The sequence below is a fragment of the Danio aesculapii genome, chromosome 12, assembly GCF_903798145.1.
Source record: "Danio aesculapii chromosome 12, fDanAes4.1, whole genome shotgun sequence".
Taxonomy (NCBI): Eukaryota; Metazoa; Chordata; class Actinopteri; order Cypriniformes; family Danionidae; genus Danio; species Danio aesculapii.
In genome coordinates, this window is record NC_079446.1 from 6,386,974 (window position 1) to 6,412,075 (window position 25,102).

The window sequence follows — 25,102 nt, forward strand, 5'->3', positions numbered from 1 at the left end:
CTAAAAATAAATGTATGTAAATAATTAGACATCATATTTTATGGAATAAAATAAAAAGTTAAATGGTCAATTATAACATAAAATGAATTCATAATAATATATTAAAATATGACTTAACCATGCAGAAAATATATATTTTTAAACATCATAACTTTGATCATAATGTCTAACTAATTAAAAAATAGAATTCACAATTTACACAGTAATCAAAAAGTTTAATTAATTAAATAAACCTGTCTTTTTGCTTCTGTGCGTACACAAGTATTCAAAAGTCTGGAAATTTTAAGTCAATTAAACTCAAATTAAATCCATTTTGTTACTAATCAAAGACAGATCCAATAAAGAAAAGAGATCTTTTTATTCATTGAAATATCCTAAAAAAAAGTCTAGCAAAATAACATAATCATAATGGTTTTAAAATTAATAAATTGCACCAATGAAAATAAATAAGTTCTTTATTACTAGCACTGATTCCATACACTAGATTAGAACATACACATAAAAAATGATTTTTGCTTTGTAAAAACAATTAAGTTATTTGTGTGGACAACATGAAGGAATTGAGTGGAACCAATCATTTTTACAGCGTACACTTGATGTTCCACTGATGTTCTTTTTTTAAACCAAAAATGGTTCTTCTATGACATTGGTGCATTTATCTTAAAGATTGTAGATATTCACCCTTAAAATAAATGTCCCAAAAAGGGGTTCCTGTATGATGGTGCCAGATGAGTCTCAAAAATAATACGTTTTCAAAAATAAAACTCATACATGCACAGCACAAATCATTTTTACAAAATCCAATACGTAATTTCAAAACAATTAATAAAGACACAAATCCAATTTGTAAATTCAAAACACATTTTGTGAATTTACCAGTAAAAATCAGAAATATTTCCCCAAATGAATTGGATGTGTGCATTTATAAATTGTGTTCTGAAATTATGAATAGGATGTGTGCACTTACGAATTGCCTTTTGAATTTACAAACTGGATATTGTAAATATGACTTGTGTATAAAGTTTATTTTGTAAATGTATTATTTGTGACACTGATCTGGCTCCATATTTCTGCAGAGACGCCATAGAACAATGGCCTCAAACTCAATTCCTGGAGGGCCGCAGCTCTGCATAGTTTAGCTCCAACCACCTCCAACTCACCTCTGCTTAATAGTCTCTAGTAGTCTTGAACACCTTGATTAGTTGAATCAGCTGTGTTTGATTAGGGTTGGAGTGAAACTGTGCAGAGCTGAGGGCCTCCAGAAATAGAGTTTGAGACCTACAGTATGCCATAGAAGAACATATAACCGAAATGGAACCATAATTGAACATTAACTGTAAAGAACCACTTTTCCTTATGGTGAAGAACCTAAAAAATCTTGTGTGGAATGGATCTTTGGATTGAGAATGATGTTGTCTTTGTCAGGATTGATTCCTTTTGCAATTGTATAGTACTCCTGTCTTATAAAAGACCTCCTCAGAAACTGTGCAGAACTCATTCTCATGTTTCCTGAATCCCTCAGGTAAAATAACAGACGAGATGCAGGCCAAGCAGTTTTTAGATGAATACAACAGCACCGCCGAGGAGGTCTGGAACGCTTACACCGAGTCCTCCTGGACCTACAACACTGACATCACCGAAGCCCACAAAGAGAACATGGTGAGGCCCAGACCTGCAATCTACTGTACGACACTGCTATTTCTCAGAGTCTCATGCTGTAATCTTTGGCTTTAGCTGCAAAAAAACTTGGAGATGGCCAATCACACCAAGATCTACGGACTAGAGGCCCGTAAATATGACACCAGTGACTTTCAGGATGAGTCTGTGAAGAGGATCCTGACCAAACTGAGTGACCTCGAGAGGGCTGCGCTTTCTGCAGAAGATCTCGTGGAGGTAGGATGGACAGATGTTTAACACTTTACGTACATCAGCTGACAAATAGTTTACTCCACTGAAAGAGCAATAGTGCAGATGTTGTTTTTAAAGATTTAGTTAGAAGTAAATTTTTGCTAATTTTTTTATTTATTGAGGCTTTATACTTAAACATATTGAGGAAAATAATTATCTGAGGACAAAATCATAGTCTTAGTGTTTCATTATTATGAGCTGATTTACTCAACACTCTTAAAAATGTATCTTAATTGGCAATGGTTTGTAAAATGTTTTTCACACAAAGAAAAAAGAAATATCTGTTAATAAACAGTTTCCATATTTTGTGATTCACTGAAAATGTTTTCCGTTCAATTATGGTTGTAAATTGCATTATGGGACGTTGATCTCTGCTCTGTCGAATTTTGATGTTGAAAATTCAACTCTACTGTTTAGCAAAGAGACTTTTATTGACGTTTTAGTAGTTTGAAATATATAATGTATAAGAATGAATATACAGAGAAATAAGTCAGTAAAATAACAGGAAATGTACCGGCAGTTTATTACAATGTTTTTGTAGTGTAATATACAACACCAACCCAGACAAAATATCACTTTAAACTATTAAAAATGTTAATAAAAGCCACTTTTCCCCCAAATTTTCAAGGTTAAAAGTTGTTGGAAGAAAGATCAAGGTCCTATAATGCAATTCAAAAGCATAAAAAAATACAAAATAACAAAATACGGAAAACTGCTAATTTACAGATATTTTTTACAGTGTTCAATAAATGGTTCTTTATGGAACCCAAAATAGTCCTTCTATGGTATCATTCCAAATCCCCTTTAATTCACCTTTAATTTGAAGGATGAATATCTCAAATCTGTAAAATAATTTAGCATTTTGCAGTGATGCCATATACAAGAAGCATTTCAGTTTTCAAAAAGAGCATTAGTGCATGTCAAAATGTATGCTCTGGTTTATAGAATGACTGATGGTAATAAAGAACATTTATTTTTAGAAGTTTAATTATTAATGTTGAAAACCATTTCATGTCTTCATGGAAACCCAACTACACTATTTTTAAAGACTTTTTTGATTAATAGAAATAAAGGTCAATAATTTATATTCTTTAACTCATTAGACATTATAATTAAAGTTGTTGACAAATGTGTCGAACACTTACAAATATTTTACTCTACTGTAAGAGCAATACTGCAAACGTTTTTTAAGGTTTAGTTTGGATTTATTGGATTTTAGTGGTATTAGCGGTTGCTTACAGATCCTGTTGATAGAGATTATTTTATTAAAGACTAAAATATGATCTTATTGTCATGTTTTTTTATGTTCATAGTACAATAATTTACTAGCATCCATGGAGACCCTGTACAGTGTGGCGACAGTCTGCAAGGACGAATCAAACTGTCTGCCTCTGGATCCAGGTAAGTAAAAATGATTAAAAAAAATGTTGAGACATTTCTCAAATTATCTTCTTTTATGATTCACAATTTATGATTGGCACTTGCAGTCTAAACTTTTATGTGTACATGTACATTTGTAATAAATTTTATATTGAAGAAAAGTTCTTTTAAACCCACTGTTTGTAATGCCACAGTGACGGTTCTGAAAATACTAAATAAAGGCAAAATATTGTTTCATTGTCATTCAAAATAACAGATATTTATGGGCAAAAGTGATGGGGAAAATTATGTGGATAATAAGTAATTTGGATAGTGACCAAGTATAAAGAATAATCATCATATAGGAGTTATTATATTTATGTCGCCTCAGAGCAAGAAGGTCGCTGGTTCAAGCCCCTGCTGGGCCAGTTGGCATTTCTGTGTGGAGTTTGCATGTTCTCCCTGTGTTCGTGTGGATTTACTGCAGGTGTTCCTGTTTTCCCCACAGTCCAAACACATGCGCTTTAAGTGAAATGGATAAACTAAATTGGCCGTAGTGTATGTGTGTGAGAATGTGAAAGTGTTTGGGTGTTTCCCTGTAGTAGGTTGCGGCTGAAATGGTATCCGTTGCGTAAAACGTATGCCATAGGCAAAATAGTTGGTGGTTCATTCTTCTGTGGCGACCCCTGATAAATAAGGGATTAAGCCGAAGGAAAATAAATGAATGAATGGACTTTTATTACAATAAATACATTATAAATAATATATAAATGTATAAATACAATTACAAAAATAATAATAAAGAAAGCAGAAATTTAAATCTTCCTCTTAGCCCATGTACAGTAATAACTTAATTACATTCATTAAAATGTAAATGAATTGTAATAATTTTAAATAATATTATTGTTTATTGCATTTTCATTTTGTCTGTTTTTTTTATTGGTTTTGTTTACAATTAGTGCAGGGCAAAGATTACTCATGATTAATCACATCCAAAATAACAGTTTGTTTTGACATATGTGTGTATTATATATATTTATTATGTATACGCGATTCACACATACATAAAAACACAACTTTACAAAACAATTTTATTTTGTTATAGATATTAAAATTATAGTATCACATACATATAGGCAATTTTTTATCTAAATATAAATACATATTTTCTCAAATATATGCATTCATGTGTGTATTTATATGTATATACATAATAAATGTACACACTTAAATTGTCAAAAACCTTTATTTTGGATTTTCACCATCAATTTTTGCTAAATTAAATTCACTATTTACAATATACTGTAAAAATTATGAAAGTCAGCACATAAGTTACGTTTATAATAAAAGTTTTATTTGCTGTTATTTAACATGCTGTGCAAAACCCACTTGTAGACCATAAACCCATCTGTAAACAGTTTAACAGTGAACAATGAAAGCGCTTAGCTTCTGTTTTTCATACGGCAGCCTGTCAAACTGATCTACAGCCGCTTTTTGCTCTGCATTCAATGTGACTGTGTTTTATTTTCCAGATCTGAATAAGATCATGGCTGAGTCGCGGGATTACGACGAGCTGCTGTTTGCCTGGCAGGGTTGGAGAAATGCTTCAGGTAGAGAGATCCGCAACAGCTACAAGAGATATGTGGAGCTCGCCAACTCCGCTGCTAAAAGCAATGGTCAGTATCTAACAATAAACCAATTTCTGGCTTTTTTAAACATTTTTACTTCATTAGTTATGGAAAAATAATGCACTAAAATTTTTAATGCAATTAACACTAGACAGTGTGCCAATATAAAGCTCCATTGTACTTCAGGTATCTCAAGTTTGAGTCTCTCTCTCTACTCATCCTGTCCTATCCTTATAAAGGCAAAAAAGCCAAAAAATAAATGTTTTTTTTTTTTTTTTAAAAAACTACTCTCCAAGCCCCAGATCTTTATATTTCATATTGTCTAACATAATGCCACCCACTGTGTGATGGAGCCTATTGAATGCAGTTATATGAGACAGATTTTGAGACTAATGAGACTAATGAGACTAATTTTCAAAAATTAGTTTAAGTATGAGTTTTTGTCCATATGTGTTTTTTTTCTCGTGTGATGTAGCTGAGCAATCACACAAGCTATGAGTTCAGTTTCACATTAGACCTGTTTTAGCCCAAATAACACGCAAAGATGTGATATTGATTTTATACAGTTCAGTAAATAAAAAGGTAATAATCTGTTAAATTTTAAACAAGATTGTCTGTTTGTGCCAAGTTTTGCCAAGGAAATTAATTTCCACAAACCATATTGGAAGTGTTTTTAGATCAACATGCAACAGTTTTCATTTCAACTTCTTTTTTTCTATTATTTTAAAACACTTGGATGAATAATTGGCACAGTAACTACACTCACCAGCTACTTTATTAGGTACACCTTACTAGTACCGGGTTGGACCCCCTTTTTGCATTCAGAACTGCCTTCATCCTCTGTGGCATAGATTCAACAAGGTACTGGAAATATTCCTCAGAGATTTTGCTCCATATTGACATGATAGCATCACGCAGTTGCTGCAGATTGTCGGCTGCACATTCATGATGCCAATCTCCCGTTCCATCACATCCTAAAGGTGCTCTATTGGATTGAGTCTGGTGACTGTGGAGGCCATTTGTGTAAAGTGAACTCATTGTCATGTTCAAGAAACCAGTCTGAGATGATTTGAGCTTTATGACATGGAGCGTTATTCTGCTGGACGTATCCAGTAGAACATCGTCCACAACATTACACTATCACCACCAGCCTGAACCGTTGCTACAAGGCAGGATGGATCCATGCTTTCATGTTGTTGATGCCAAATTCTGACCTTACCATCCGAATGTCGCAGCTGAAATCGAGACTTATCAGGCCAGGCAATGTTTTTCCAATCTTCTATTGTCCAATTTTGGTGAGCCTGTGCGCATTGTAGCCATTGTAGAAGTGGCACCCGGTGTGGTCTTCTGCTGCTGTAGCCCATCCGCCTCAAGGTTCAACGTGTTGTATGTTCAGAGATGTTCTTCTGCATACCTCGGTTGTAACAAGTGGTTATTGGAGTTAGTCTGGCCATTCTCCTCTGACCTCTGGCATCAACAAGGCATTTGTGCCCACAGAACTGCCGCTCACTGGATATTTTCTTTTTCAGACCATTCTCTGTAAACCCTAAACATGGGTGTGCGTGAAAATCCCAGTAGATCAGCAGTTTCTGAAAAACTCAAACCAACCCATCTGGCACCAACCATGCCACGTTCAAAGTCACTTAAAATCACCTTTCTTCCCCATTTTGATGCTCAGTGTGAACTGCAGGAGATGTTTAAATGCATTGAGTTGGTGCCATGTGATTGGCTGATTAGAAATTTGTGTTAACGAGCAGTTGGACAGATGTACCTAATAAAGTGGTCGGTGAGTGTATAGCTCATTAAGTATTTACCCTCACCTCCTAGCAGTTTCGGTTTCTTTTTTTTTTTTGGAAATGTCTAAATATTTTTGTCTTTAACATAATGACTAAGTTTTCTTTTGTAGAAAGTTTTTCAGTTAACTCTCTTAGTAGATTAATTATTTGCAATGTACTGTAATTACATGTTTTAATTGATTGACAGACCCCAGAAACAACTCATGTAACACAGGACTTAACTGGATTAAGATATTTACATTTGAATGAAGTTTTTAACCTACATTTTTAAAAGCAAGTCAAAATGAGTATAGCTCATGAACGAAGCCCTAATGCTGATTGTTTGTGGATTATCAGGTCACACGGATAACGGGGCATTCTGGCGCTCTCTGTATGAGACTCCCACTTTTGAACAGGATCTGGAGGCCTTGTGGAAAGATCTAGAACCGCTCTACCTCAGCGTTCATGCTTATGTGCGCAGGGCACTGTACAAGAAATATGGACCAGAACGCATCAACCTGAAAGGACCAATTCCTGCTCATTTGCTCGGTGAGAGATGCAATATTCATAATAACATGATCTGAACTGAATTATATGATGCTGTGGTTAGAAAATATCTTAAAACATGTTTAAAAATGTCAACAAGTTCAGTAATGCTGACTAATTGGAATAGGCAGATTTCAGAGTTGAGAAAGGGTCTACATCTACTTTATAAGAGCTGGTGGTATTTTGTGACAAATTTAGACCAATCCCTGAAGAAAACGTAACTTTTTTTTTTTAAGTGATTTTTTAATAAGATTAAAGAAGTTTGTACATTTGAGGGGGAAAGAAAATTTTGTGCAAGCTTCCAATTCATTACATTTTAATGTAGTCATTTAGCAGCCAATTTTGTCCAAAGCAACTTACAATTGAGGAGGCATTCAGTGATTCAACAGAAGAGGCAATACACACAAGAAGCGCTTGTTTCTGCTCGGAGAATTAAGAGTTCACATTTAGCTGTTGATAGAAAGCGTGTTTGACATGCTGTCCCGGGAGAGAGCCCTGAGCCAGGAAGATCCTCGAGCCCGGGGCTCCCTCCAGTTTGAAGAGCGAGAGGGAAATTTGAGATCAGGTAGGTCTCAAGAATTCCCCTGGTTTAGTTAGGGCCTATGACAGATTATAGGGATTGCTATGGAGAGATAACGGCTGACTGAGGGCATAGGTAGAAGCCTGAGTAAGAGCTCATCTATAGTGCCAATTTGGTTTAGTCAATTATGCCACATGTATTTAGACAGTGGGAGGAAACCGGGGAACCCGGGGCAAATCCACACGAGCAGGGGGAGAAATGGACTGGCCTAGTAAGGACTTGGACCAATGATATTCTTGCTGTTAGGCAACAGTGCTAACCACTGAGCCACCATGCCACCTTATCCAGAAATAAGAGGAAGGAGTAGGGGTGGAAGGGGGGAATCTTCAAGATAAAGATAACTAAGGTAAGAAACTCTGGTTATTTATAGTGTGTTAGGATTCATCTGATTGATAAATCATGTGTTAGCTAATGTGTGACCATGCAGCTGCAGTCAATCATAAGCATGTGATCATCTTGAAATTGGCTTATAAATAAACTTCACTTAGTGCTAGAGTAAGAGTGTGGGGTGGTTTGTCAGGTGGGGTGGTTTGTCAGGCCCACTCACCCGTGCGAAGCACAATTCATAAATGCACAGTGATTGTGTCGGTTAATGTGTCTGTGAAATAAATGAGCGTGTTTTCTACAAGTGATTTGTTAAACCCACTCACCTGTGTGAGGTACACACAGAATTTATAGTATTTTGGGGTTGGTGTGTGCTGAGGCACTACTATCATACTAAATGTAAAACAGTTACGAATTGCCATAGAACAAAACAAAATATTACATGACCGATTTTGACTTATATACATTAAATCAGAATAGGAAAGAATAAAACACAATATAATATCTGGCCTGACAGCAGTTTATAATTTGGTAAATAATCAAAAATAAATGTGATTGTCAGACACATAGTAATAGTCAAACTAACTATTTATATTCCTATAACTTATATTATTAATTACGTCTTTTTACAATGGATGATTCATTCCATTTTGGTGTCCCTTGATAAAGGAAGGAATAAGCCAAAGCAAAGTTATTCAGTGAATAAGGGTATTTTTTTTCATTACTTCATTTATTTAGATTAGATCATTCTGAATGCTAGAAGCAGTAAGCAAGTAGATCAATTTGTACACATAACTGTAACTAGGGCGTAAGCAAATAAGAATAGAATACAATAAAAACTACAATAACCTTTTAAAAATTTCTTACACGCGAATCTCTTTTTCACAGAAGTAACTAGACCTAGAAAAATTGAGAAAATCATAAAAAGCAAAACTAAACATTCAAAATGGTGTCAATCAAAAAATACTTTTCACACACACTTCTTTTTTTCATGAGGGTTTGCATTGATATTCTGTAGCTGTTTGCGGCAACTCCAAAGCAATCGACAGGATATAATTTGCTTTCAAAATCATCAAGCGTGAATGTGTGTGTGTGTGAATGTGAATGTGTGTGTGTGTGTGTGTATACTTTAGTGACTGCATTTGGATATGCACGTGTGGGAAATTGTGTGCACTTGTGTGTATGTGTGTGCGCAATGATTCCACATGACTGGAGATTAAATGGCTTGGAATTCCTGTCGCCGTGGTTTCCTCCAATGCCAGTGGTCAGAGAAACACCATACTTTCTGACATCCTGCATTTTAGTTGGCTGATCTTTTTGCATGGTTTGGTTTATCTCAGGAAACATGTGGGCTCAGACATGGTCTGGTATCATGGACCTCGTCAATCCATACCCCGATGCCACACAAGTGGATGCCACGCCGGCCATGATCGCACAAGTAAGATCAAAACTGTAAACACTTAAGTCTATTACTAGATCTCGTAGTCTGAGCTCATGGAAAAGTCCCATTTCAGATAGTCCTTGAAGGCTGTGGCTGTTTACATCAAGTGTTAAATAAAGATGCTGTAAACATATATAAATAGCAAGAAATAGCATCTTGTTTTGTCATCTGATATGTGCAGATAGGACTCTTACACTGTAAAACATATCTGTAAATTGACAGTTTTCCGTATTTCATTTAATTTTGCTTTTAAATTGCATTATGGGACCTTGGTCTTTCCTCCGAAAGCATTTGATGATGGAAAGTTAGAAAAATTAACTTTTTCTGACATTTTTAATAGTTTGAAGTGATATATTGTCTGGGATGGTGTTGTAAATTAAGGTACAAAAAACCTGGTAATAAGCTGCCAGTACAGTTTCTGTTATTTTACAGATTTATTTCTCTTTATAATATTATCTTATACATTATATTATCTCAAACTATTAAAATGTCAATCAAAGTCACTTTGTTAAACTGTAGAGTTGAATTTTCAACATCAAAAGTTGACCGAACAGAGATCAACGTCCCATAATGCAAAAGGGTATATGCACACCGACTTTTATTTTCAGTCAGCCAGCCCCAGGGCTTCATTAATTGTCATCCTATACAAAATTGCTACCTTTAAGATCTGATTTCTCTAAATAACAGCGATTTCTCTTTTCACTGCCTGACTGAGATACGATATTAAGTGGGTGTCAGACCAAACAAGAAGCACTGCATTAAATTATTTTTTTTCTGCGCCATGTCTTTAAAATACGCAAATTTATTTACCCCAGTGTTTTCAATGGAATTTCTGCGCTAGCTTGCGGCGAATGATGGTCTTTCGTTTCTTTTTACGCTTTAATAACCAAATGGATGCTTACGTCTATTTAACTGATTGTATTTGAATTACATTACAACATCGATGCTGTAAAAGGAACCTTATGAAATTGAAAATAGCCACATAAAGCTTTCACAGGAAGTTCATCATTTACTGAAATACACTAGCTGTGCATATAGCCCATTCACTACTGGAAATAAACAAAAAATACTTGTGAATCACAAAATACTGAACCTGTTAATTAACAGATAGTTTGGAAATTGAAATAGACAATACAAAAATTGGAGATAAAGAGATGGTCCATGTAACCCCATATACTCACACTGTGGTTCTACAATGTTAAGAATCTTCTGTTGAAAACCAAACAAGATTCTAAAGAATGTTGTAAAAAACAGCCAATCACTTACATTGTAGGAAAAAAACCCATGACTGTTTTTTCCAACTTTTTTTTGGTGTATATTACATTGTGTTCAACAGAAGAAAGAAACTCAAGTTTATATGTATTAATATAACTATGTATTAATATAACTGCAGGTTAACTAGGTTTATATATAACAACTTTAACTGATAGTTAATAGTAATTAGTTATTAGTTATTTAGATAAAGTTATTAGTAACCAATACTAGTTCTGTCACAATATCTGTTGTTTGTTTTACAATATATTGCACCAAAATATATTGAATATTTGAATATATTGAATATTGAATATATGGAATCAGAACTTGAAAACGCATATCCTAAATAAATAATAATAAATGTTAACAAAACAGTGCAAGGTAAAAAAGTAAGTAACAGAGGCTGCGATATTTGCTACCAGATCTGTTTTCAGTTGTCAGACACCCACATGAAATTATACTATAGTAATTTATAGTGAATACTATAGTGTTTTTTAACCATACTGACGCTGAAACCTCCAATAGTGATAGAGAGGCTGCGCAATCAGCTAAATGTTGCTACAATTGGTTATGTATGGGCGATTATATATTGCATCACCAAAAGTGATTAAGGTCATGTCCATGCTTTGTGCGATAAAGTCGATATATTGATTAATGTGACGGGCCCAACTAATACATTTATAGTAACTAATAACTTTAACTTTTCTGAATTCGATTGTAACTTTTGTAAAGCTACTTTGAAACAATAATTATTGTGAAAAGCACTATACAAATAAAATATTATTGAACTGAATATTCTAACTACTTGGTTTTTCAGGGCTGGACCCCCAAGCGGATGTTTGAGGAATCGGACTGGTTTTTCACATCTCTGGGTCTTCTGCCCATGCCTCCTGAGTTCTGGAACAAGTCCATGTTGGAAAAGCCAACAGATGGCCGTGAAGTGGTGTGCCATGCCTCTGCCTGGGATTTTTATAACCGCAAAGACTTCAGGTATGTCAATCACTTTAAACGCCTTGATATACAACACACTGGTGTGATATCATTTCACACAGCAATCAAGCCTGTTTTTTCTAGTTGGACACAAAAGATATTTTAAAGAATGTAGCTATTGACTTGTATAGTATTTTATTACTGTATGTATGGATGTCAATGGTTACAGGTTTTCAGCTTTCTTCAAAACATCTTTTTGTTCAACAGAAGAATAAAAAAACTCAAATATGTTTGTGACCACTTGAGGATGAGTAAATTACCAGTAAATTTTGGGGTGATCTGTTCCTTTAAAGGGCACCTATGGTAAAAAATCTACTTTTCAAGCTGTTTGGACAGACATATGTGCATGTATGGTGTATAGACTGTCATTTTGGGGTGATATAAGCACACCCAGTGCTTTTTTTTTCAATTTAACAACATAAAAAACGGTGGACCAATTGGAGCTGTTTTCAAATCGACCGCTACCTGACGTAGGAGAGCGGTCCCCCCGCCCACCAATATTGATTGACAGGCGCGTCATCATATCCTCAGTTTGTTGATTCACGTCCGCCATTTTCAGCATGAGTCGAAGCGATATCACTAAAGGAACACGCTAGCTCTATTTTTAGATGCAAGGCTCATTGGGCTCAACACAAGATCAATATTCTCCACATTATCACTCTAATCGGAATTATTGGTTGTATCTTTAGGTAGGTTTGCAAACATGTGTACTTCTCATTGAGTCTACCTTATACTTCAGCCGTTTGCATTTCTCGCGATCCCAGAAGCTCCCTGTGATCTTAACTAGCATGCGTTTTAGAATTCTAAACATAGGTTTCTATCAGCGTACACTCAAGTCGACGGCTGGGCGCCGCGGACCACTGCAGAAACCTATGTTTAGAATTCAAAAATGCGTGGCGCGACGATTCGGGACACATGTTTCTGCCGCGCAACAGAGAGTGTCTGGTGTGCCGTGTCGCGGCTTCGAGCGGCCCATCCGGTACCTCAGTCAAAGTTAATTCAGTGTGCGTGGTTATTAGTTTCTGTGTACAAGCTCAGCACTTGAAACTAGCACACAGTTGGCTGTAAAACTGTACAAAGACACAAATGATTTTGTACTCTCTGTTTGGTCTGTGTCAGAGTCGTACATGTACAATCTTCTCTCTCCTTCTCCGTCTGCCTGTCAGACTGTTGCAAACGCAGAGCGGGTGAGCTCATGGCCCCGCCCCTTGTTACGTTGGCGGGAAGCCGAAACTAATCTACACGTGAAGCAACACACCCATAAATCAGCGAACTGTGGACACGCCCCCAACATGACACTTTTTAACACATTATAATAAAAAAATCTGAATTGTGTTTTAAACTGAACCTAAACTGGCACACTCAGAAGAACCATAATATTAATATTAAATCATAAAAAATAGGTAAACTATGTGCCCTTTAACCAATTTATTATGAATATAAACTATGATTATTGAATAGTAAATAATAAAAACAGTATATTTTTATAGTATTTAACAGTATGCAAGTGCGCTTTTAAAATGTATCAATTTCATATGCTTCTCACAGACCATCCGCTAGTTTTTAGAAAGAGACCATATTCATTGCGTTCATTGGCTAAACAAACAACAGTTTCACCCTTTTGTTGTTAATTTGATAAAGCGAGTAATGAAAAATCAAATGTCTAGGCTTTTCCTTCCCTTGTGTTATCTCGTGTCCATCCTCTTACCTTCTCTAGGATCAAGCAGTGCACGGTGGTGACCATGGATGACCTCATTACTGTGCACCATGAGATGGGCCACATTCAGTACTTCCTGCAGTATAAGGATCAGCCCATTTCTTTCCGCGACGGCGCCAACCCTGGTTTCCACGAGGCCATCGGTGACGTACTGGCCCTGTCAGTAGCCACACCTAAACATCTTCAGAGCATCGGCCTGCTGGACAAGGTGGAGGACAATGCAGGTATCTCAGAATAGAAGCTTAGAGTTTGAACTGGCATTTATGGTGTGTTTTGTAAGTTTTTTTTTTGTGTAAGCAAGTATTTTACAGTACTTTAAAAATACTTAAATTGTTTTTAAACAATTATATTTGATTTACCAAAGTCACACAAGAGTCAATTTTTCATCTTACACATCCATAACCAAGCTTTTTCCTCATAAATGCAAAAAATGTCAAATATAATAAAAACAATCATTTTTGTTCTATAGTGAGCAGACTCTTCTCCTTTTGATTAGCATTATTTTTTGGGGCTGTGCAATTTAATTCACATAATTTCTACAAAGTATGTTGTATACTGTAAACTTGCATATACTTTTTTGGTCACATCCATGAGGCATGTTTAATTTCCTCATTTAAAATCTAAAAAAGTTCACAGATTGATATTTTTCTGATCCCATAACACTGTGGTGAGTTGCTTTAGTATATATAAACAGATGCTTCAATATAATGTGAACATAAACTTTCTCTGTGCATTTATGTGTTGAGTTTTAACTGCGAATGTCACATCCATAACGCTGGAATTGCTCAAGTGCCCTTTTACTGATCTATAGAGAGCACCATCAACTTCCTGATGAGCATTGCATTGGATAAGATTGCCTTTTTGCCATTTGGATACCTGATGGACCAGTGGAGGTGGAAAGTGTTTGATGGAAGGATCTCAAGCTCAGAATACAACAAAGAGTGGTGGAACCTGAGGTGACCCTTTCTATACTAGTCAAAAAATTATGATTTTGATGTTTGATGTTTGTTCAAACTAAAGTTACTTATTTACAATAGGCTGAAACAACACAATTCTTGAGTTTTTTTTGGGGACAACTTAATAGTTTTATGTTCGATCCACCTAAATTTGTAAAAATTTGTTCCTTTATGTTGTTCCTACACATATCAATTGTGTGGAACCCAGCATTTTATATGCATAAAATATCCTTTGAACCATTATGTATTTATTCTTTATGTATAAGCATGGCTCAGCCATTACAGCTGACGTAAATTACAAGTGTTTATTTTGGGTGAACTGACCCTTTAACTCAAAACATTAAATCACGTTTTATGAACTGGGACATCCACAACAAAATAAACCTATTTAAAACGATATATTAACATTATGTGGAAAATAAAAAATGCAGTAAATAAGCAAATAAACGTTAGTTAAAACAAAACACATGTCTAAAGTTGATGTCTTAGTAACAATGCAAACATGCAAAAAATATTGCCCAAAATAAAGGTAATCTTAAAAATAGTGATACTTTTTTTTGCATATTTTTAAACAAGTTTAATATTTCTAGTCACTTGACATATGCAGCGATCATTCCACATAAAAGCAAACTCTTAATGGTTTGTTTGCTAACAACGTTACATCTGAGGAACTACACCCTCGGCCCATTGAGATAGTATTCAGCTGGACTCACTGTCTGGCGCTGTCAATGAGTCGTCAAAGAAGCAAAAAGCTGCCTAAAATGGAAGACTGGCCTCATAATAACCGAAACGCTCGGTCTCCGTAAGAAACTAGACATTATTACAGCATTATATTACCGGTAAACCATCGCCTCCGTCAAACACTTTCTATTGCGCATGCGCGGGAAAAAGCTCGCGCAGTGACCTGGCCTCACTTCAGGGCTGTTAGAAGATTAACATCCCATTTGCGAGTTTAAAGCTAACAAAGGCGACGCCATGGTGCCTCACAACAAGAAGGTCGCTGGTTCAATCCTCGGCTGGGTCAGTTTGCATGTTCTCCCCGCGTTCACGTAGGTTTCCTCCGGGTGCTCCGGTTTCCCCCACAAGTCCAAAGACATGTGGTACAGGTGAATTGGTTAGCGTGTATGGGTGTTTTCCAGTGATGTGTTGCAGCTGGAAGGGTATCCGCCATGTAAAGAATATGCTGGATAAGTTGGCGGTTCATTCCGCTGTGGCGACCCCAGAATAATAAAGGGACTAAGACGAAAAGAAAATGAATGAATGAAGCTAACAATTGCACAAAAAGTCAAAATTTAAAGATTTTGTTGTTTTTTCACCCTCACTATCTTCAAAAATGTAATTTTACTCAATGTACAAAAGAAGATTTACTCATGATCTTGAGATCTCAATACCATTTAAGATAATAATCATAGCCTACTGTACATTCTTTCAACAGGCTTACTTCACAATATTGTACCATTGGCTGAACCAATTTTAAAAATATTAAATCTAGTTGTTTAACAAAATATTGTGTAGAACTGACGTCATGGTGGTGCAGTGGGTAGCACGATTACCTCACAGCAAGAAGGTCGTTGGTTCAAGCCCCTGCTGGGTCAGTTGGCATTTCTGTGTGGAGTTTGCATGTTCTTCCCGTGTTCGTATGGGTTTCCTCCGGGTGCTCCAGTTTCCCCATAGTCCAAAGACATGCGTGAATTGACTAAACTAAATTGGCCGTAGTGTATGTGTATGAATGCAAGAGTGTAGCCTACGGGTGTTTCCCAGTGTTGGATTGCGGCTGGAAGGGCATCCACTGCGTAAAGCGTGCTGGTTAAGTTGGTAGTTCATTCCCTGATTAATAAAGGGACTAAGCTGAAAAGAAAATGAATGAATTTGTAGAATTGTCAGAATAGGTCTTTCATAAATCAAATTTAGAACACACACTGCTGCTCGTTATTAATCATTTTGACAATGCCTGATCTTTGATACTGCTGACTAAATGATCATACCTGATCTCCTAATAAAAATGTCCAAACCTGTAAATATGAACTTTCCAGAAAGACTTGTGCTGTGTTCCAGATAAGATGAATATCCTCTGAGGCCCAATCCTAAATATCACAGTCCATTATTAATCCATAACGTATATTACTTTAACATGTAAACTGTGCAGTCTGAAATATCTCTCCTATTTTTACCAGAATGAAATACCAGGGGTTGTGTCCACCCGTCCCACGCACTGAGGAAGACTTCGACCCTGGCGCAAAGTTTCACATCCCAGCTAATGTGCCCTATATCAGGTAGACGACAAGAAACAAAATGACTAAAACATCTTATTCCTTTCATATTACACAGCACAGGCAATCCTACAAGTCTTTAGACTGACTGTTTGCTTTGGTTTGCCTCCAATAGGTACTTTGTGAGTTTTGTAATCCAGTTCCAGTTCCACAAAGGCCTGTGTGATGCTGCGGGTCACAAAGGGCCGCTCCACAGCTGTGACATCTACCAGTCCAAAGAAGCAGGAAAACTCCTGAGGTCAGTAAATCACTCACAAACTGAGACACTCCAGTTTTTACAAGCACTCAGAGCAATGATGGTGAGATTCTTACACAACCCATTACAATTTGTAAAATGCAATGATTTCAAAATTTCAAAATTAAAAATATGTGATTTGTTAATTCTCTTTAATTTCCCAGGTAGCAAAGAATTCTGGCCCAGATTTGGCATAAAGCTGGCACAGCAGGCATTTATCGGGCTCTGGCATACAGCATGTGGGCCAAACATGGCCCATGTTTGGCAGAGGTGGCACCGTCTTTAAAGCAACATGCAAGACATGGGCCAAATGACAAATGTAGTATTTGGCCCAGATGTTAAAAATTTATATGTGGGCCACGTAAGTTTGGCCTACCTTGACCCACATTTAAATAATTTTTTGATTAAAGAAATATTTTGATGCACAAAGTCATTTCCATCTTCCTGTTTGCATCTTCTAATGCCTTCATTTTAATCTAGGAAACAATCAAGATTTATTAATATATTGTTTCCTGCATGTTGCAAAATATCCAAATTTAACCTACATTACATATAATTTATTAACCAAATTATTCTTTTACAAATTATATTATTATTAACCATCAAAAACCATTCCCTTATTATCGCGCCAAAAGCGCAATGCTTCATGGGTTTATCAATTTCATTGCAGTCGTGACACACCAAATAACGACAATGACCAAACATGTTCCATAGCTGGCCCAATTCAGGCCAAGTAATGGGTTATTAACTTGGCTGAGATTAGGGCCCAGATATGGTCCATGTTTGGCCCTTATATAGAAGCAAGACTTGGTCCAGTCATGTACTCTAAGTTACTGCAGCATGTGGGCCAAGCAAAAGCTGATTGTGTGGGCCAGAACTGGGCCAAAGAAATTTTGTTATGTGGGTTGTATTTGTTTGGCAAAAGCACAAAGAAAAGATTCCGGTGTGTTCACCGACAATCTGAAATGTAAAGAAGCAGTCCAAAATAATCAGGTAATACACAAGGGTCTTATTAGGGTTGTAAAAGTACTTGAATAGTCTGTTTAAGTTTATGTGTATACCCACATACCTCTGGCCTAGCTCTGACCCACACAATCAGCTTTTGCTTGGCCCACATGCCGCAGTGAATTACGGTACATGACTGGACCAGTTCTGGCTTCCAGACAAGGGCCAAACATGGACCATATCTGGGCCAAGTCTCAGCCAAGTTAACAACCCATAACTGAGCCTGAACTGGTACAGATATGTTGATGTGTCACGACTGGAAAGAAATTGATTAACCCATGAAGCATTGTGCTTTAGGCGTGCTATGGGCTGATAAATAATAAAAATTTATTTTAAATGTATGTCAAGATAGGCCAAACTTACACGGCCCACAAATCAATTATTAACATCTGGCCCAAGTATTGTGTGCCGCCCTAAAGACTGTGCCACCTCTGCCAAACTAGGGAACGTCTGCTGTGCCAGATATATGCCAAATATGGGCCAGAATTCTTTTCTATCTGGGTAGTTAAGTATCTATATTATATGTATAGTTAGATTACTATACACCGCTATGGTTTAAAATAGCTCTTACATCCAGTTTTGTGTTCATATGATTGTTTATTTATGTTGCACCAATATTGACCTAACTGAACCACTTTAAATCATCATACGAGCAATAATCATGAATAAATCAATGCAATTCATTCTGGTGTACATTCATTTTAGGAAGGTGGAGAAATGTGTGGCTCATTGCAAATCTGAAAACTTTTCTTTGCACTTCTATCAATAAATTCAAGGTTAAAGAGAAGTAGATTGTAGCTCCTCTTCATTTTAGCCTGAGAGTAAATGCTGTGTTCTCGTTTGTCAGTGATGTGATGAAGATGGGCTTCAGTAAACCCTGGCCTGAAGCCATGAAGATCATCACAGGCCAGCCCAAAATGTCCGTCCAGCCTCTGATGGAGTATTTCAAACCGCTCATCGAGTGGCTGGAGAAGGAGAACAAGAAGAACGGCGACATCCTGGGATGGCCAGAGTACGACTGGACGCCTTACAAACGTAAGAGCGGAGCTCAAGAGTAAACCCCCAAATGCTGCTTTTATCACTGCGCTTCCTGTGTTTTATTGAGAAATAAATATGCTTCAGCTGGAAAACTGAGATGGATTACAGTTAAATGAATTGGAGCAGATTAAAGTTTGATATTTCACAACTACAGCTTTCCAAAATACAGGATTTGGAAGATCTGTTTGTTTTTAGTTGATTTAAATATTGTACATTTTAATGGAGTAGCAGAATTCCCCAATATTTGACTCTTTCTTTACACTACATAAAAAAAAAACATTTCTAAAATGGTGGTGAAGTGGGTAGCACGTTCGCCTTACAGCAAGAAGGTCGCTGGTTCGAGCCTCAGCTGGGTCAGGTGGCATTTCTGTATGGAGTTTGCATGTTCTCCCCGTGTTGGCATGGGTTTCCTCTAGATGCTCCGGTTTCCCCAACAGTCCAAAGACATGTGGTATAGATGAATTGGGTAAGCTAAATTGTCCGTAGTGTATGTGTGTGAATGAGTGTGTATGGATGTTTCCCAGTCATGAGTTGCAGCTGGAAGCGTAAAACATATGCTGGATATATTGGTGGTTCATTCCACTGTGGCAACCTCAGATTAATAAAGAGACTAAGACGAAAAGAAAATGAATCTTTCTTAAGCACTTCATAACGTCCATAATTATTCATGTTATGAATTCATTTAGATGAATATCACTAGAATTTGTTTTGTCTTAGTATTTGACTAAATTTAATATTAATTAACATAATTTAAAAACAATATTCATTTAATGCATTAATTATACAGACATTCTGGAATGGAATGTTATCATAATACATTTTAGATATATTTTTAATAAATTTACTTTTTTTTTGAGTGATGAGAAGTACAATTTGTCTGAATTTTTACATCCCAGACAAAAAACCAAACAAAAAAAAAAGATTCACAATGTGCAACTTTCAAAAGCACCACATATTATAATCAGGAGTTATTCTTTGACGTTTTTCAGAGATGGATTATAACTGCAATTTATTTCATGGTTTATTTTAAAAAACATTATATACAGCCAAGCCCAGAATAATTCATAACCCAAGCAAATTCAGATTTTTATTCAACCAGCGAGTTTTTTTTTGACCGGAAATGATGCAGGCTTCTTTCAAAAGATAATAAGACGATGTACAATAAAAAATAAAAAATCTCAGCTTTTATTTACCTTTGAACAAACACAGATTTTGAAAGGGTTATGAATCATTTCGGGCTTGACAGTATATTTTTATCTTAATATTATAATAGAAACTTTCTTTTTTGAAAAAGTGAAAGTGCTGAAAAAGATTTAGAAAGTAAAAAAAAATCATTTCTACCACAATTTAGTTTCCCATATACTTATCCCACCCCATGTGCTCTGCATTTAACTCATCCAAGCAAGCAAGTACATACCCACGCACACACCCACATACACCTGGAGCAGTGGGTAGCTAGTACAGCTGTGGTGTCTGGGGAGCTGTTGGGTTTTGGGTCTTTGTTGCTGGAGCTTCACCTCAGTGGTGGTGTATGGTGCAGCTGTACATACACTCCAATCCCTGCTGGACCTGAGATTTGAACCTGCAACCTACTGGATTAGGCAGACTCTAGAACCATTAGGCCACAACTGCCCCAAACCTGTATAGTTTACAATAATAATTAATATTATATATGATTGAGTAAAATGTTCATATCTGGGTTGTCCCATAAAGGTTTGGCAAATTTTCTAAAAAAATAAAAATAATGATAATTAAATAAAGAAAATTTGGTCAACATAGTAAATGATTTATTTGTTGTGATTTAAAATGAGGTTATTTCCACACAAAAAACTGCAGTCCTAAAATAACATTAGTTTTGTCTAAAAAAAAATCTAAAAATATGGCACTTTTTTTGTTATTTTTACCTACTGTCATTTTATGCTTTAAATGACATATTTAAAATTTTGAACAAATGTCGTTTGTTGCGTAAAACATATGCTGGATAAGTTGGTGGTTCATTCCGCTGTGGTGAACCCTGATAAATAAGGGACTAAGCTGAAGGAATATGAATTAATATTATAATGTTATCATTTATTATTATACATTACAAAAATTACCAATAATTACATTTATTTTTCCATTTTGATATTTAGCACCAATTTATCAGCAATTGACTTTTCTTTGATTCGCTGCTTTATTCATAAATGTTTCATGCAACATTCCAGTTTTGAGCATGCGTTCAATACAAACCATTGGATAGAAACACCTAATGGCTGTTTTTCCCCCAACATTCTTCAGAATATCCAGCCTGATCTCACGAGAAAACGTAAGTATTTTACATTTGACAGTTTAGTGGCTAATTCGTAAGAAATCGTACGAGTTCAGTCGTACGAAATTGTACGATTTTAAAAAGGAGGCGTGGCACCTAACCCCACCCCTAAACCCAACCGTCATTGGCGGATGAGCAAATCGTACTAAATTGTACGAATTAGATCGTACGAATTCGTACGAATTAGCCACTAAATCAAAAAGTTACGAATTGCTTGTCGGCGCAATAGCCTAGTGGTTAGCGCGTCGACATATGGTGCAGTAGCACGTCAGGGCGTCGCGAGTTCGAATCCCGGCTCGACGACATTTCCCTACCCTACCCCCTCTCTCTCTCTCCAACTTCGCTTCCTGTCTAAAATACTGTCCTATCTAATAAAGGCAAAATGGCCAAAAATAAATCTTTAAAAAAAAAAAAAGTTACGAATTGCCGTGAGATTGTGTTGGAATATCTTATTTTGTGTTCAACAGAAGAAAGAAATAAGTTATCAAAAGTTTAGAACAATTTGAATGAGTAAATGATGAGGAATTGGTCATTTTTGAGTGAACTATCTCATTAACCCAAATGTAAGATCTGACAGATGTCTTACCTGTGTGTTTCAGTCAGCACAGTGGTGGAGGAGTCGCCGAAATCTGTGAATTTTCTGGGGTTGAGTGTGGATGCAGCGGGAGCCGCAGCGGGACAGTGGATCCTGCTGGTCCTCAGCATCGTCTTCCTGCTCGCCGTCGTCTTCTTAGCCTACAGATACAGCAAGACTAAACGCCTAAAGAACAAATCCATGTCTCAGATGGAGCTCAAGTAAAATTCTCCAATCCGCCAACAAATTATATTCTTCTTACCATGCAGTCATTACCTTTTTGGAGAAACAAACAAACAAAAAAACAGCTCTTTTTGAATGTAATGTATATTTATTATTTTTTTGGTCAAATTTGTTTGACTATGCAATGAACGGTGACTTCTGTAATTTATTTGTACAAATTTTTTTCGATGTCTGACTGCTGTTTTCAATCATTTGTATAGTTTTAACTGTTTCTGATTGATTTTATTGGGAAACCTTTATAGAATATAAAGAATTATAAAGAGGTTTTGGCTTTGTTTATTGTTTTAAATGTGATATTTTTAATAACTCATTTCTAATGATTCATTTCTTTTGTCTTTCCCATGATGACAGTACATACACGTAATATTTGACAAGGTGCTAATTTTTGCCAAAATGGTAATTAGGTTAACTAGAAAATATAATTAGGCAAGTCATTAAATAACAGTGATTTGTTTTGTAGCCAAATGAAAAAATATATATTGACCACTTTTTACATAACAAAAGTATTCCAGCCCAAAAAATAAAAAAATAAAAAAAAAATAAAAATAAATAAATAAATAAATATATATATATATATATAATATATGTAAGATACAGTTATGCATAATTTATTTGTGATAATAATTTAGTTAAAAAGGTTGAACATGTTGAAAATAGATATTAAATTATAATAAGAATTTATAATGATTGTATTATCTAAAATGCATAATTTAATAATTAATACAATTTAAAAACGTTTACTTTGGTATTTTTTTGCCTTCCGACAGTAATACGTCATGATGTCATTAGTTCGTACATTTAAGTCAGATTGCAGTTATGGATGTTGAAAGCAACACAGTTTTTTGACCGAACTATATCGAGTCTATTGTACCCTTGTATTTTGTTTTGCTTTTCTGCAAACCTTTTTTTAAAAGAAGATTCGGTCTTACTCACGATTTTTTAAATACTGGTTGTTGGACTAGCTGCAAAATGTGGTACATAAGGATGTGCACGAAAGATGTGCCACTACAATATATATATATATATATATATATATATATATATATATATATATATATATATATATATATATATATATATATATATACACATACATATATATAAATACATACATATATATATATACACATACACAAGTTAAATATAAAACATATATATTTTAGTTTGGCTAGAATAATTTTTTTTATGTAAAAAATGGTCAATATATATTTTATTAGCCCTCCTATAAAATTGTAATTCTTCTCCAAATATTTTGCGATGTAAAATAGTGATGTTTAACAGAGTAAATGGAGAAAGTCATATCCACTTACTCTGTTAAATATCAATATTTTACATCACAAAATATTTGGGAAAAAATTACAAGTATATAGGAGGGCTAATAATTTTGTCTTTAATATTTTACATGACAATTTTTACAAAATATTATTTATAGGCTTGGTGAGTTTAGTTATATAGCACATTTCATACACAATGGTAATTCAAAGTGCTTTACATAAAAAGGAATAAAAGAAACAAGAAAATAAAAACGATTAAAATAATTAAAAATGATTAAACAGATTAAAATGTGTTAAAACAGGTTATAAAGGAATGAAAAAGAAAAGAAAGACATACAGTAACAGTGCGATCTGTTGGACGTAGCACAGTGCTCATTCAGTAAAGGCACAGCTAAATCGATGTGTTTTCAGTGTTGATTTGAATGTGCCTAATGTTGGAGCACATCTGATCATTTCTGGAAGCTGATTCCAGCAGGGGGCGCTGTTAGTAGCTGAAGGCGAATTCCTTCTGAGTGGACTGAACTCTTAAAATTTCTAATTTACTTGATCCTAAAGATCTGAGTGATCTATTAGTTTTGTATTCAGTGAGCATATCTGTAATGTATTGAGGTCCTAGGCCATTTAGTGATTTATAGACCAGTAATAATACTTTAAAATCTATTCTGAATGTAACTGGGAGCCAGTGTAAAGATCTGAGGACAGATGTGATGGGCTCGGATTTTCTGGTTATGGTCAGAATCCTGGCAGCATAGGCGTTCTGAATGAGCTGCAACTGTCTGACTGTCTTTTGTGAAGGAGTCCATTACAGTAATCCATCCTGCTAGTGATAAAAGCATGAACAAGTTTCCTCACTGGAAACAAAGCATCTAACTCTTGCAATGTTTTTGAGATGATAGTATGCTGGTTTACTTACTGCTTTGACATGACTACTGAATTATCATGATTATTAGCATAGAATATAAAGATGTTTTAGCTTTGCTTACTGATTGCAGGAACACAAACAGCAGCCTTCAGCAGGTTAAAAAACATTTGATATTAGTACAAGATAAAAAAGGCCTTGCATACAATATTGTGTTTGTTCCCCCTCTGTGTGAATATTCAGTATATTTTCTATACACAGTTAGGTTCATAAATATTCGGACATCGACACAGTCCTAACATTTCTGGCTCTATACACCAACACAACGGATTTGAAATGAAACGAACAAGATGTGCTTTAACTGCAGACTGTCAGCTTTAATTTGAGGGTTTTTACATCCAAATCAGGTTAATGCTGTAGGAATTACAACAGTTTGCATACGTGCCTCAAATTAAAGCTGACAGTCTGAAGTTAAAGCACAACTTGTTCGTTTCATTTCAAATCCATTGTATTGGTGTATAAAGACAAAAATTGTTAGAATTCTGTCGATGTCCAAATATTTATGGACCTAACTATATATCTCAATATCCAGGTCTGAGGTATACAAGCTCTGGCATCTCAATGACTTGTAATAACAGACAACCAGCTCAATCAACATGCCTTCATCTGGACTATTACAGTTAAACTCATTGTAACGCACAAATAGCAATTAAGAGTTTTATAAGTTCTGACAATCCTGAACATGTTTAACCTTCTCATTGGTGAAAGTGGACTGATCTGAGCTGTTTTGAAATGAAATCCTCAAAAAAACACGTGGC

General features: G+C 35.5%; 1 protein-coding gene across 1 annotated transcript in view; it reads left to right on the forward strand.

Moving 5' to 3' along the window:
* Nucleotides 1-22,201, forward strand: part of ace (angiotensin I converting enzyme (peptidyl-dipeptidase A) 1) — a 56,419-nt gene extending 34,218 nt beyond the window's left edge. The window contains exons 14-26 of the mRNA XM_056469949.1: nucleotides 1,523-1,659; nucleotides 1,735-1,893; nucleotides 3,222-3,309; nucleotides 4,800-4,943; nucleotides 7,028-7,219; nucleotides 9,461-9,558; nucleotides 11,633-11,805; nucleotides 13,523-13,746; nucleotides 14,334-14,478; nucleotides 16,653-16,751; nucleotides 16,864-16,986; nucleotides 18,836-19,023; nucleotides 21,934-22,201. Coding sequence (XP_056325924.1) covers nucleotides 1,523-1,659; nucleotides 1,735-1,893; nucleotides 3,222-3,309; nucleotides 4,800-4,943; nucleotides 7,028-7,219; nucleotides 9,461-9,558; nucleotides 11,633-11,805; nucleotides 13,523-13,746; nucleotides 14,334-14,478; nucleotides 16,653-16,751; nucleotides 16,864-16,986; nucleotides 18,836-19,023; nucleotides 21,934-22,133 — 1,970 coding nt within the window. The 3' untranslated portion in view covers nucleotides 22,134-22,201. The remainder of the gene's footprint in view (nucleotides 1-1,522; nucleotides 1,660-1,734; nucleotides 1,894-3,221; nucleotides 3,310-4,799; nucleotides 4,944-7,027; nucleotides 7,220-9,460; nucleotides 9,559-11,632; nucleotides 11,806-13,522; nucleotides 13,747-14,333; nucleotides 14,479-16,652; nucleotides 16,752-16,863; nucleotides 16,987-18,835; nucleotides 19,024-21,933) is intronic.
* The last annotated feature ends 2,901 nt before the right edge of the window (nucleotides 22,202-25,102 follow it).